The 14362-nt window shown below is 43.1% G+C and overlaps 1 protein-coding gene across 1 annotated transcript; it reads right to left on the reverse strand.

Moving 5' to 3' along the window:
* Positions 1-2812: 2812 nt before the first annotated feature.
* Positions 2813-13670, reverse strand: septin7b (septin 7b). Its single transcript, XM_079274826.1, has 12 exons — positions 13566-13670; positions 11065-11171; positions 9978-10078; positions 9678-9812; positions 7317-7434; positions 7022-7114; positions 6811-6907; positions 6582-6633; positions 6289-6417; positions 5417-5552; positions 4940-5082; positions 2813-3905 (listed from the first exon to the last, which is right to left on the reverse strand). The coding sequence occupies exons 1-12, from the start codon at positions 13573-13575 to the stop codon at positions 3866-3868; spliced, it is 1161 nt and encodes a 386-aa protein (XP_079130952.1). The 5' UTR covers positions 13576-13670; the 3' UTR covers positions 2813-3865.
* Between the last annotated feature and the right edge of the window lie 692 nt (positions 13671-14362).

Consider the following 14362-nt stretch of genomic DNA (forward strand, 5'->3'; position numbering starts at 1 on the left):
AATATAAGTAGTAAAGTACAGATATCCAAAAAAACGACTTAAGTACAGTAACGAAGTATTTCTACTTCGTTACTATACACCACTGATTTTAACGGATGTTCTCATTCACAGGGCATACATTTAAAACCTTTGTGGGCCTGATGGGAAAAAGGAGCTTTGAGGATCAAGGTATTTTACCTCCATCAGAGACATTAAATATACTGGAGGGTCATTTCAGTGGAGCTTCTGGTAAACGCTGATTTCATCCCTACAGGAGCCCAGTGGCTAGAAGTGCATCGTTTATATCTGAAAGACCTCAGAGTTTCTTTTAATACCACAGTAAAGGAAGCTAGAACTGCTTATTTTGCCAACCTAATCTCTTCTTCAAAGAAAAATCCCAAGATTCTGTTTGACACAATTAGAGGAATTGTTTCACCACCTGTCTCCACTGTACCATGCTATTCTGTTGACGATTGCAACAAATTCCTGATCTATTTTAATGATAAGGTAACAGGTATTAGGTCTGGCATTCGGCCTGGGATCTGTTCGGCTACTTGTAGCTCCTCGCAATCTCCTGCTGTTATGGGCTCTTTCCAGCCTATCAGCCTTCAAGACCTGATGGACTTAATTAACAATACAAAGCCATCAACTTGCCCTCTGGATATAATTCCATCCTCTCTATTTAAGAACGTTCTGTTAACTATTGGCCCTGCAGTAACATCTATTGTCAATTCCTCATTGTCTACAGGAATTGTCCCTTCCTATTTCAAACATGCCACTATCCAGCCCATATTAAAGAAACCTAACTTAGATCCAGCTTTGCCCATGAACTACAGGCCCATATCAAAACTGCCTTTCCTGTCCAAACTTTTAGAGAAAGTGGTGGCCAAACAACTTACTGCTGCACTGGAGAGGCACAACATGTATGACAAGTTCCAGTCTGGGTTTCGTAAGCAACACTCTACTGAAACCGCTCTCCTGAAGGTTTCAAATGACATTCTCATGTGTGCTGATGCAGGTGACTGCTCTGTGTTAGTTCTTCTGGATCTCAGTTCTGCATTTGACACTGTAGACCATGACATCCTGATTAAGAGGCTACGTGATTGGGTGGGCATAACTGGCATAGCGTTAGACTGGTTTACATCTTACCTCAGTGACAGAAGTTTCAATGTCTCTGTGGGTGCTTTTGTGTCTGTTACCTCTCCACTGTCTTGTGGTGTACCGCAGGGCTCGGTTCTGGGGCCTCTGTTATTTTCACTTTATCTGTTACCTTTGGGACCGATCATAAAAAGCTATAATGTGTCCTATCACTTATATGCAGACGACATCCAACTTCATCTGTCATTCAAACCCAGCGAGGCATTCACATTAACTAGGCTCCTGGACTGTGTCAATGCCATCAGAGACTGGACGGCAGAAAACTGCCTGCAACTCAACGACTCTAAGACGGAGGTCCTAGTTATTGCTCCAGAGGAGTTTGTCCCCATGATCAGGCAGATTATTAGTCCTCTCTCCTCTGCTTCCCATTGCAACCTGCGCAATCTTGGGATTTTCTTTGATCGCTCCATGTCATTTGACCCTCATGTTAAGCAGCTGTCCAGGTCATGTTTCTTCCATCTAAGAAATATCAGTAAACTGAGATCTGTATTATCAACGCCTGAATTAGAAATGATCATACACACATTTATCTCCTCTCGCATTGACTACTGCAACTCACTTTTTACATCACTCAGTGTATCTGCTCTTAACCGTCTGCAGGTCATCCAAAATGCTGCCGCCAGATTACTCACCAGGACAAACCGACGGTCTCACATCACCCCCGTACTCCGATCTCTCCACTGGCTTCCTGTAGCATCTCGGATACACTTCAAAATTCTCACCATCACTTACAGAGCACTTCACGGTCAGGCTCCGACTTATGTAGCTGATCTACTTCGCCCCTATTCACCCGCCCGCACTCTCAGGTCAAATGCTCTAGGTCTTCTGTCAGTCCCACGCACACGATTTAAGACCCGTGGTGACCGAGCCTTTGAGGCAGTGGCCCCGAGGCTCTGGAATGCTCTGCCTGCAACTCTACGCCTCGCCGATACTGTGGATACTTTTAAAAGCCAGCTAAAAACCCACCTGTTTAGGCTGGCGTTTGTGTAAAAGTAAACCCATGTCCTAGACCTGCTCTTAACATTTGTTTTACATTTTTATTTTATTCTTTAACATTTTTTATTCACTCTGTGTATGTAATTTATTGACCGTAGGGTCACATTGTGTTTTTTATGCTTTTAAATGTCTGCTCTGTTAAGCACTTTGTGATAGTACTGTCTGTGAAAAGCGCTATATAAATAAAATTCATTCATTCATTCATTCATTCATTCATTCATTCATTCATTCAGTGAGCTGCACAGAAGAGCAGTTTGTAATTGTTTCATTAAAAATGTCACATATTATCACAGTGGAGTTCGACACATTTGCCAATGCTGAGAACCTTTAGGCAAACAGCGACATCTAGTGGTGACATTAAATGATGAAAAACTGGAAACGATAAACTCATCACGAAAACAAACCTGTGGAAGTCCGACACCGTCATGAAAGAAAGGATCAATATGAGAAAGTGTCTCACTATTTTAGATACTTGGCCAAAAATATGAAGATCTCTGATTATTTTAATAAAGTTTCTGATTATTTAGAGTTGCTAAGTAATTATCTTAAATTCCCTCACTACAATGACTTAAAGGAACTTTATTTTGGCAGTGATGGGCTTCCATACAAACTCAACAGTAATATTAAAAGATAAAAACTCATTTCAAACGCATCAAAATGAACCCATCTCACTCCTCAATATCATCACAGGTTTATTAAGTGACTTTGTACAATACAAATGAAAAATAAAATAAAAAATACAGAGATGGAGTACATAGCCAAAGCAAACTGCGGTGTTGACTCTTCATTTTCCACAGATCGTTTCCGCAGAGTGATTGAAATATTGTTGTATTTCCTAAAGCATCGATGGATGACCGTTAAATGTGTGTTTCTGTTAAACAGTGGACGCTGCTCTCAAGTCTCTGAGGATTCGTTTCTAAACATACAAAAGAAGTTATTACTCCAGCTGGCTCGGTATATATAAAAATAAACGAAGGTGAAATATAACACTTATGACATTATAAATGGTGGTCCAAGGCTAGTGGAAAAGAGCTAAACACAGAGGAAGAAGAAAGCGTTACATTTGTTTTTGTTTTATCTATAAAAAAGGCCCACGGTGCATTTTATTGTTTGTCTTGGTTTCAGGTTTTGTTGTTGACACGTTTCATTTCTGTCGCGCTGATAGAAGGTTAAAAGTTGACCGGATACACTCAAAACCAAACACAAAGGGTTAGTCAATGCCTTGTCCTCTTCAATACATGACGGAAGATCAGTTTCATTTACTGTAACTGTCATTTTTCTTGTAAACAAATAAAATTCACCAGAACTTGATTGTACAACAGTCAGAGATGTTTTTTTTTATTTTTTATCTGTGCTCTCTAAAAAGAGAGCAGCAGGTAGGGGGAACAACAACAATAATAATAATAATTAAAATAATAATATGAGTTTGGCCGTTCTGAAATGGGGTTATTTTTTGATGATGAGTCCCGAGGCAGCGTGGTGGCGGTTCTCACTGTACATTCAGACGCCCTCCACCTCCTCACACACCCACAACACCCCCCTCTAGTGGCTGGGAGCAGGAGCACAGCTGTGCTGGCAGACAGAGCAGGGACGGGGCACAGGGAGGGGGAGAAAGGGAGGGGAGGAGGGGGAGGAGGAGGAGGGTGATGTCAGTGTCACACACACACACGGGTGTCCTGAACCGGCAACATTGGCAAACAAAAAAATAACTGGAGTTGGGGGTCGTCCTGCCTTAAAAGATCTTTCCTTTCTTTTTGTTTTTCTCCAGAGTCCTGCAGGAGGGAAGAGAAACACACACTGTGAATTATTCCAGCTCTACTTGTAGCAAACACATACATCACTTTGTAAGATACGTCTGTAGGAAATAAGATATTAAAAGCCTGATGCATTTATATGCTGTAAAACGTCCGAGTGAAGTTAGAGCGTCTTTAGCTTCTGTGAAGGTTTCACATGTCCGATGAATCTTCCTTCACACACACACGGGCGTTTACTAAAAAATGATCCAATCAAACGAGACTTTGGGCGACTAGCTCGTCACACCGATCATTTAAAATCACACTTCACTGTTTGTGGATCGCAGCAGCTAACAGAGCGATATGGAGAGAGACAGGAGGAGATGAGATAGAAGTGGGTAAAGCGATGTGGCTGAGGTCGATTTCAATTAAATTTGAAGCTGGGCGGTGTCCATCTGCATGAGCTGCCCCGTGCTGCAGTGACACAGCGCCAGTTGAAAATCTGCAAAGTCTCCCTTTTCATCTCTCCCTCATCCTCCTCCTGATCCAACAGCAGTCCTCTGTAGCTCCTTATTGCCCCACACTCCAACTTGGGTTTCTCTGGGACTTGAAGTTGTCATTAGCTGTGGTCACCAACATTTTTTGGCAGAATATGTCCAGTGGTTTAGACTGGTATCTAGAAGGCTGGTAACTTCAAACAAGAACTTCCACTTTCACTTTAACAGACACACGACCAGAGTCGGAGGAATTTGTTTTCTGTATAAAAAACTAATTCAAAAGAAAAAACTACTCAGTTATGCCTGAAACATATTCCACCAACTCTGGTCTGTTGTCATTAAAGTGAAGTGAAAGATGCTCATGTTTGTATTCCTGTCTCTAACTGTTTACTGTGACCGTTATGCACCAAAACACAAAGCCAAAATTCTTTGTCTGTAAAAACCTACTACGCTTCTGGTTCTGCATCACTGTCAGACGGCCACAAGGTGGCACTGCTGTACTATTGACCATCATTTACCCTCCAGTTAAATTAAAGGTCCAGCTCATGATACAGGAGCTTAGTTTGAGCGTTGTACCTGGAGGCCTCCATTCTCTGCTGCTCCAGGCGCTGCTGGGCCTCCCAGTTCGCTCTCTCGTCCTCGAACACGCGTCTCTTCTCCTCCAGCTCTCTGTGCTGCGCCTCCAGGTTCTTCTTCATCTGCTCGTGACGCCGCTGAAGCTGCGGAGAGACAGACGGGGACAGAGGAGGACGTCAGTACTCCGTGTACAAAGGCACCGGCACACATGCAGTCGGAAAAAAACTGAACTCGGACTGCAAAACATGTGCAAAAAGAGGGAACTTGCCAACAGAACCTCCATTTGCACAAATCAACAACCCTCTCACGTAACACTCAGTCACACTTCTAACCGCTGAAGCAACTCAGCACAAGAGGAAGGAAGGAGCTCAGACAGATGAGTAATTTCACAAGGGAACCGCAGTATTCATTACACCAGACGTGTGTGTGTGTGTGTGTGTGTGTGTGTGTGTGTGTGTGTGTGTGTGTGTGCGCTACCTCTGCTTCAGAGTCTTTGAGCTTCTGCACTTTTTCCTTGACTTTCATCTCGAACACCTGCTCCATCTCCATCTCCATCTTCTTCATCTTAGTCACATGCTCTCGCCTTTCCTCCTCCATCTGGGCCAGAGGACTCCTGCACGGGGAGAGGTGGAGCAGACACACAGATTTAGATCAGCACCACAGAGCATCACAGGCGTACTCACGAGTCTGCATTGTGAACAGTAACGTCGCCCATTGTTAAGAGTTGTCGCGATCATTACAATGTCAGTCTGAGAACAGTAGGAATGTCAAAAACTGAATTTACAGAACGTAATTCAGTGTTTTTAACAATCTCAACTCTTTGATCCAATTTCTTCTTATATCGGCATCTCCTCCTGAATATGTTTGCATGTGCAGATTATTGAAGTGATAAAGGTGATTAAGAGACAGGAGCATGTTTTACCTTCACCTGCTTTCACTAAACAGGTCAAAGTAAAATATGCTACGCAGTGCTTTCTGTCGTATTACTACACAAATCTCTGACTATCGTGACATCAGCCCTGATCCCCCCCTGATCACGATCCGACTTATTATTATAAGATGTTTTTCAGTATTTCTCAGCATTATACGACATGAATGATCAGATAATCGCTGTTTCTGTCCAGACTCCTGGTAGAAGAGGAGGACACCTGCCAGCAAATATTTATCGGGCTAAATTAAATTGGGGAAATGAACTAAAGACCTAAATGTAACCAGCGATTCAGAGGTCTGGTTCTATTCTTCACAGTCTAGGTTTAAGGTAGTCAGACGTCAGCATTATCTAGAAGTGAACCTGTCCTGCTGCCCGGAGTCCCTGCAGCCGTCTCTAGCGCTCTTTGTCCGGGACTTACTTGGTGGACAGTTGACCTTTAACCCTGTTGTTGTCCAATCCGTTGTAGGTGACGGCAGCCAGCTTCCTGCTGCGGTAGTTTTCGTAGTGGACGTTGTTCGTCACGTCCTTCAGGTCCTGCATGTGTGTTCTGGGGCGGGACGGCAAAGCATTCGAAATATGCAAAACGCTCTTGAGCAATGTTTCAACACGATTACACTTAAAGAATAACCTCTCTGGTTATGATCTGCCGGGTTGATTTAGTGTTTAACTGTAAATCCTGCAGGTTGCTTTCCCGCTTTGTTTTTGAATTACCTGATGAGCATATCTCTCAGGATGGTGAAGTCACAGTGGTCACCGTTTTCAACTAGAAGGGAGAACAAGAAGTCAGAATAACTAATATCTGACTTTGTTTGTACCTCAGACAACAAATACTTAACAACGCAGGGCAACAGGTCCAGTTCCTCAACTTAGATATTATTACACAAGACGTTTGTTCTCTCTTATTTCTCACTGTGGTAATATTTAACGAAAGCATTCATACCTTCTGCAACCCCCCAGGGGTATTGTCTCCCTCTGACTCTTTTGCTGTTCACCTCGATGATGGTGTTGCTTCCTACTACAGCCAGCGGCAACTTGTCCTACCAGAGCAACATTATTTAGCGTCAATAACACACAAGTGTTTCAAAGTATCCGGATTTGTAACAAACCAGATTACACGCATGTAATGCGACGCGTCAGAGGACACGCGGTACCTTTATCTTCTTCACCAGCCGGTTCTCTTCTTCGTCATCGGTCTCTGGGAACTCGTAGATCTTGATTTTATGCTCCTGGATTTCTCGCATGACCTAACGGGAAAAACATCTTTTAGCAACTTCTGGCAGAGCTCATTCGTAGATGGGGTCTGACCGTAGTCTAGTGTTGATCCACGGAGGATCTACTTTATGTGGCTTTGCTTGTCGAAGCACATTTTCGCCATCACACCGATGAGAAAAGAAAGAAAGACGTGTATTTTTTCTGCGGTAGTATGCAGCTGTGGAAACCACTGACCTGTTTCTTGAACTGTTGGCATTCCTCTGGGGTGAGGGTGTCTGCTTTGGCGATCAGCGGGATGACATTGACTTTCTCATGCAACCGTTTCATGAACTCGATGTCCAAGGGCTTCAGTCTGTTTGCAGATAAAGATTCAAGTTTTGTAGTTTAAATGGATACGCCAAGCAGTGTCAGAATCATCTCGAATGTCTTATATTCAACTGCCTGTGTAGCACATTTAAGTACTAAATGATGAAACAAACCGTTATTACAGGAGTAAATGGGATATTTTGGGACTGACTGGCTTTTTGGGTCTACATTTAATTCGTTTTTATTTTTTCTGCTTCCTTAGACAACAGGAGGATACCGGTAAGTGGAGCGTTACCAAATATAGAAACGCATCAGTGCCGCTGGATGTTTGTGATGTCTAAGAAAACGAGCTGGTAGTCGTGAGAAAGCGTAGCTATTCTTGGCTGTTTCAAAGCTGAATAAATAACCTTTGACTTTACTGATTTATTGAGTTATAGCTTAGCCTTTTTGTTAGATATTCATCTTCTTTGATTCGTTGAGTGCACATCAGAAATACCCCACCGAGTCAAAATCTGCCCCGAAGCAGAATTTGATGCCGTTAGTTTTGAGAGTGGGATGTTTGTCGCGTCGCCAACAGCAGGTCAGTTTACAGCACAGCACTGAACCCGAGCTAACAGCTCAGAGTAACCGTTTCTGCCTGAAAGAAGCGCAATAAAAACCATCTCAATGGTTCTCAGATTTAAAAAGAAGGACTGACGCTCCAACTAGCATCATTAACAGCTGATGATCTGCATACCCTTTGTGGTAGTACAAATTTAAAAAACAGCATAACACAGACAGAAACATGAGGAGAGTTCATAGCTGACTGCTGGTGTATCAGGAACAGAAATGTACTGAAACACGCTTAGTTATGTGTAGATTACATTTTAAAAACAGCCCTGAGGGTCTGCTACAGAAAATCCCAAAACATGAACCTCAGTGTGATTCAGCAGCCATCAGGATAAATCAGGATGTGCAAAACATGTCCCAGACGAATCTCTTTACTGGGAAGGAACCAATATCTAACCCTAAAGATATCCACATTATTATATAGATAAAACAAAGACACGGAGAAAACCCTCACAAATTAGATGGAACAAAGACATGAACGGCATTTTACCGGTCCTTGGAAAATGGCAGCTCTTATTACTGATGTCAGAAAGCATCTCTCATGATTGGGTTCAACCACAGTTCGGTGAAGGCCACGTTTAAGGATTGATCAGAAATGGAAGTGGTTGATTTTATACTCTATGAGTCGCCGTCCTCAAACCTCTCTCAAAGTCGGAGGTCATTTTCTGCTGTGTGAGAGCAGTCGGCTGGTGGTATGAGGGGATGCTGTGTGTGTGTGTGTGTGTGTGTGTGTGTGTGTGTGTGTGTGTGTGTGTGAGAGAGGACAGACGCTGCCCATCCTCGAGGCTAAAGTAGCGCTTGTGTGGGTACAGAGGACAGGCTTGTACAAACACAACGTCTCACTGAGGAGACGTGAGGACAAAGGCTCACCATTGTTTACATTAAGTCACGGTCAACAGCTTTAAGGACATGTGTGAGCACACGGTGCACATTTACATATATACACAATATATTGTGTAGCGCCACACAGCAGACACAAAGAACTGTCCTGACTCCTGCCAGACGTGCAAGACTCTGCATCGATGCATGTAGAACATTGAGGATGCAACACATTGAGATTCGTTGACAGGAGAGTCGTAATGGAATCCAAGTGTGAGGCTCAACACCGCTACTAAGTTTGGGCAAGCTTTGATATTATCGGACTGTTAAACCCATACGTGCATTTTTAACATGTTATCAACCACATACCAGCAACAGCTTCTTTTCTTTTTTTCCATAACAGGAAGTTTCTCAATTTCACTACTCCCACACTTTCTGCTTCTTCACTGAACAGTGCATCAAACAAGACTCGTACACGCCTAAAAGGCAGATAAGAGCACATCTGAGCTGTCAACTACAGAGGATCTGGTGGCGTGTGAATAACACACAGTACAGTTAGAATTCCACACAGCCTTCTCTTTATGAAACATTTAGCGATCAGTATCATCAGCTGGGCATTTTGCCAGCGTCTTCACCCTTTTAAGTGTGAACCCTTATGTTGCAACACCAGCAGCTGCATTATTATTTACAACTGCGGCCTCCTTCCACTTCCGACCTTTTCCTTTCTCGAGTCCTAATCAATCCTGACTTCTATCTCCTTGTGAGCTTGATTCTCCCTGGATCTCACTGCCGTTCAGAGTAAGAGTCCACAGTAAAAAAAAAACAGATTAACCGACGTGCGAATTTGTCTCCCAGACTCACCCATGTCCCGAGGGGGCGATGAAGTACAGGCAACAGTGAATTCGGCTGTCGGGCATCTGTCGTCTGTTCACCCGGGATTCTGAGTTCAGGTAGTCTTCAAACTTGCTGTCTATGTGGTCGATGATTGGCTGCCAGCTGCGTGATACACAAACGAGAGCTTGAAGACATAAAGACATAAATCCCCACAAAGACTGAGAAGCACACTTTGAAATAGGAATGGTGGAAAACAGCTGTGACGTTGTCAGGATCCTAAATGCAGGAATATCATCTGTGCCGAGCTGAAGCCGTGGCGATCCTTACCAGTTGCTGTTGTCGACGGCATCTCCGAACCCCGGGGTGTCAACTATTGTGAGCAGCAGCTGGACGCCGCCTTCCTTTATTAAAACTTTGGCCTGCTCCACCTGGCACAGGAGAGAGAATAAAGGGCATATTGTGTTTACTTCTGCAACAAACTGTGCCGTTGAAACCAAAACCGTTTAAACACAATACAAACAGGATGGCTGTGAAATCATTATCGCTGTAAGCAAATTGCATCGCAGATCATATATTGTAGCAGCGGGCAGGACCAGGCCGTGTCAGACTGTGCTACTAGCTAACTATGCTGAGGAGCCAGAAATACACACACAGGCATCTGGAGAGATGTTGTCAGTCTGGAGCCAGACAGATAAAGAGCAGCACTTTAATCACTCAGGCATCAGGACAGCATTGTGTAATTGGGGAGAAGATGACGGTATGCACGGCTGGAGCTGACAGTGAGGCTGGTGTGAACCATCAAGAGAGACTCAATATATGAATAAATCTAAAAAGGTACAGAGACTTTTGTCACCAAATCCCAGAATTCTCTTCTCCTTACAATATCCAGATGTTGATATATGATGACGCTCATGTTTGACTTGAGGGGCGACTTTCTTTGTTGATAAGTGTGCATGACGCATGGTGAGAAAGGAACAGATACCGGTAGTTCTGTTTTAACAGAGCAGGTTCTCTGGCACCGGAATACTGTAAATCCCAATGTTTTATTAAGGCAGTTGATCCACTTTGGAGCTTTATAGTTGAGAAAAAACAAACAAACAATTGAGTTGGCATTTATGTGATTAACGCAGGCGTACTATGCGACAGTAAACAATCCTGTCGTGGGCGCATTTTCAAATAAAACGTCACATTGATGGTTTGGATAGCTGCCAAAGCTGTTGGTGCGTTCGAGGACCTTACAGCCACAACCACAAAGTGTAAAAGCATTTCAACGCCATTTCCTCAACTCTGATATTTGGTCTACTTTGTGCTCTACATGTGGCACGCCCCTCTCTGTGTATCCAAGTTTCTTTTTGTTGCCAACACCGTGTGTTACATCTCGGCTAAAAGATTTAATGTATTTGCCAAAATGTACCTGTACAGTCTTTTTGATTCGATGTGAAGGTCCAGGATACTCTGCTGAATACAGGTCTGTGAGGAACAGTGAGTTGATCAACGTGGATTTGCCCAACCCTGACTCACCTGGGGAAAAGCAAAAAGGAAGAGAAATCAGTATTTCAAGAATATAGTGGCCGTACTCTTCATGTTATAGTTGGGAAGGAGGTCAGGCAGTAAAGCACAGCATTACTTGGAATAAAACATATATATTTATTGTATTGTATCAACACAAACATCCCTGTTGACACAACCTAAAGACAATCTGAGGCCACGCTGTCTGTCCGGGGATGAGACTGACATTTGCCGAAGACATTAATCCATTTGGGTTAACAGTTAAAAGGCTCTGGAAACAACACAGACAATGGGTCTTGTTATGTGCAGCTGACTGGCTGTGTGGTCTGGGAGGCTTCTCAAGCTTGGTTGGCCGTTGTGTGCCCAGTTTCCAAGCTCCTGATGAAACGAATCATTAGTGGAAACGACCACTGACACGGCCTGCCTTGGCCGATGGCCACAAGTCAATATTTAACGATCCTCCATTTACACCAGAGCTGCAGTCAAAGGGTAATGTGTGCAGCTCGTACTGGAGCATTTGTTTGTCTTACATTTGTTGCTGTGGGTATGCGCTTGTTACATTTCCTGCAGTATGCAGTGATGACAGGCCTCTGCGATCTATGAGATGAACAGGTTGTTGGGTCATGTGTTTCATGGGCAGACGTGCCAGCTACTGCTGGTCATACCAGTCCCTTCTCTCTCCTTCCCTTCCTCTTTCTTTCATCCTCTTTTACACCACACTAGTGACACATTGCGTTGCGTGACAGGCACATGTGGTCTCACAGCTCACCAGAGCCAAGAAAAGCTGAATATTGTGTGTGTGTGCGTGTCCATGCAAGAGGGCGATACCATAAAAACAATGGTAAGCATTTCACTACCAACAGGACCAGAGGACCTCCTCTACTTTCCTTGTTGCACTTGTGTCTTCTATAAAATTGGGGCTCGAGGTGATTTGTCGACGTTTTCGCAGTCACAGATCACAAATATACGTTGATTGGCATAATGTGGGTCAGCGCGTCACAAGAACGGCTGCGCACAGTCAAAGCAGCAATTCCCCTTGAGAATAAGCTCCAGTTCAAAAAGCCTCGCCCACGACCCAATAAAGTGTGGGAGTGTTTTAGACAGAGACCCAACAATGTGGTGCTCTGTAGACTCTGTAGATTGAAAAGTATGCCGTTGTGGTAATGTGTTACACCATGCATCATTTAACATAGTTATTGAACCGTTATACATATATTCTGTTTACTTTCACCATGTATGAGTGAGAAAATGGAATATTCTGTAAAACGTCCCACACTGGTAGAAAAATGAATTTGCATATTAATCCTGTGATGAAATGTCAGAAGCATATTAACCGTTTTAAGTCAAGTACCTAAGCAGTGATAACATACAGTTATGAAACTAATCTGTGTCACAGTAATACTTTTGAATTTGAGGCCCAGTATTTTTCTGATCAGGGATCTCGTTGCATTTGTTTGTGATCGAATAAAATATTGAAATCTGACAAGTTTTGATATTTAATTTGGGTAAATTAATTGTTATACTCATCAGGAATGTCAAAAATAATCATTAGAGTAATTGATAATTTAGTTATAAGATTGTTTAACTCATCAAAAATATAACCATTCGATTAATCGTTAAAAAATAAAATAATTAGGTGCAGTCATATCTGAAATTATTCCCAAAATGAAGCTTTTGTTGCAAACACACTGAAGCGTTCACAGGCCCCAGAGGGCCACTTGGTCACCATCCAGCAGCTTTTACAGAGGACACTGCAGAGAACAGAAGAAACCAAAATCTAAGTGCGCGGTCATGAGGATGTTCTACTGTAAGCGCCTGATAACAGCAAAAACAGGCTGCACACAAACATGTCACTGAAGTCCATCGGCAGTATTCAAGCCAAAAACCTGCAGAAACAAAGTGTCGGACGCAATGGGAGATGCGCTATTCTTAGAGGCATGCTGGGTAAATTCTGTCGGTCCCACCACAGGAAATGGTTTTGACCCGAGGAAACATTTTCCCTCCAAACAAGGACTGATCAGCCGAGGAGGATCTTGGCTCAGTGTCAACCACCACATCCAGACATTTTAAAAGAATGTCTCCATCTTTGAGTCACAGAGTGCAGCTCTAGATGAATCCATCCCAAATGTTTCTGTTCTGGCAGACCGTGTCAAGGAACTAACGTCGAGATTAATTTGAACAGCAGCAATGCAGTGGTCCCCTCCTCTCTGACTCAGCGTGTATCACTACAAAGCTGGCGGCATGTCCCTTGTGTATAAATATGACTGCACACATACACAATCTTTCTTTTTCAAAAACAAACAAACCACAATGGAGGATTTAAAACAATGCCAACCACAACATGTACAATGAAATGATTCATATAGAAGAAGAGCAAACAGAGGGCTGAGCAGCGCGTGTTCTTACCCACGACCATCAAGGTGAACTCAAATCCCCTCTTGACGGACTTCCTGTACACTTGGTTGGGGAGGCTTGCAAAGCCAACATATCCTTCCAGATTCTTTTGCTGCTGTAAGACAGTAAAAAAAAAAGAAGAAAATCACACATTAAATCCACAAAAGAAATCTTGCACCAATGCTTTAAATGTAGGCGTAAAAACAAAAAGAAGTTTCAATCGCTACTCCCACGCTGCCAACACTGAAATATACTCCCAGTCTTCTAACCACCTGAACCCTAATGTTCCTCTCCAGCAGATTCTAAGTAGGACAAACATCTTTTCCAATTCTGTTTGACAACTCTGCTTATTCCAGTTTTCATTGAAGATATATCACAAAGAGTAAAATATTCAAATCCATGATGCGACCATTAAATCAAAGGGAAATATTCAAGATGTTTTGAGCATGTTTGTGTTGTAATGAAGCAGGACACCGCGCTTAATGACGCTGGTTGTACAGAATGATTTAAAGTATAGAGATAATTTCAATACTTACTGTTTGCACTGCTGTTTTGTGTAGGTCCACGTCATGTTTTCCCAATGTGCAGGAAAGGCCAGCGTTTCCAGGGTCACAGAGCAAAGGGAGAGAGCACAAAAACAAAAAACAAGACAGAGAATCAATCACAGGCCATCTGACAAACAAACCAATCTGTCTCCAGAATCAGTTTCCCAAGCTGAGAGAAGCTGGAGGCAAAATGATTCACGATCCTGGCTACTGTAACAACACAAGACAGTTGGCCAGTGTGGGACATATTCCATTCTACTTGCT

The sequence above is a fragment of the Melanostigma gelatinosum genome (assembly GCF_949748355.1).
Source record: "Melanostigma gelatinosum genome assembly, chromosome: 9".
Lineage (NCBI taxonomy): Eukaryota > Metazoa > Chordata > Actinopteri > Perciformes > Zoarcidae > Melanostigma > Melanostigma gelatinosum.

Excerpts from the sequence above, each read along its gene's own strand:
- septin7b (XM_079274826.1), bottom strand. Across the intron at positions 10,079-11,064 it reads GAATCAAAAAGACTGTACAG|GTGGAGCAGGCCAAAGTTTT; the intron begins GTACATTTTGGC and ends CTCCTGTGCCAG. Across the intron at positions 9,813-9,977 it reads GCCGTCGACAACAGCAACTG|CTGGCAGCCAATCATCGACC; the intron begins GTAAGGATCGCC and ends TGTATCACGCAG.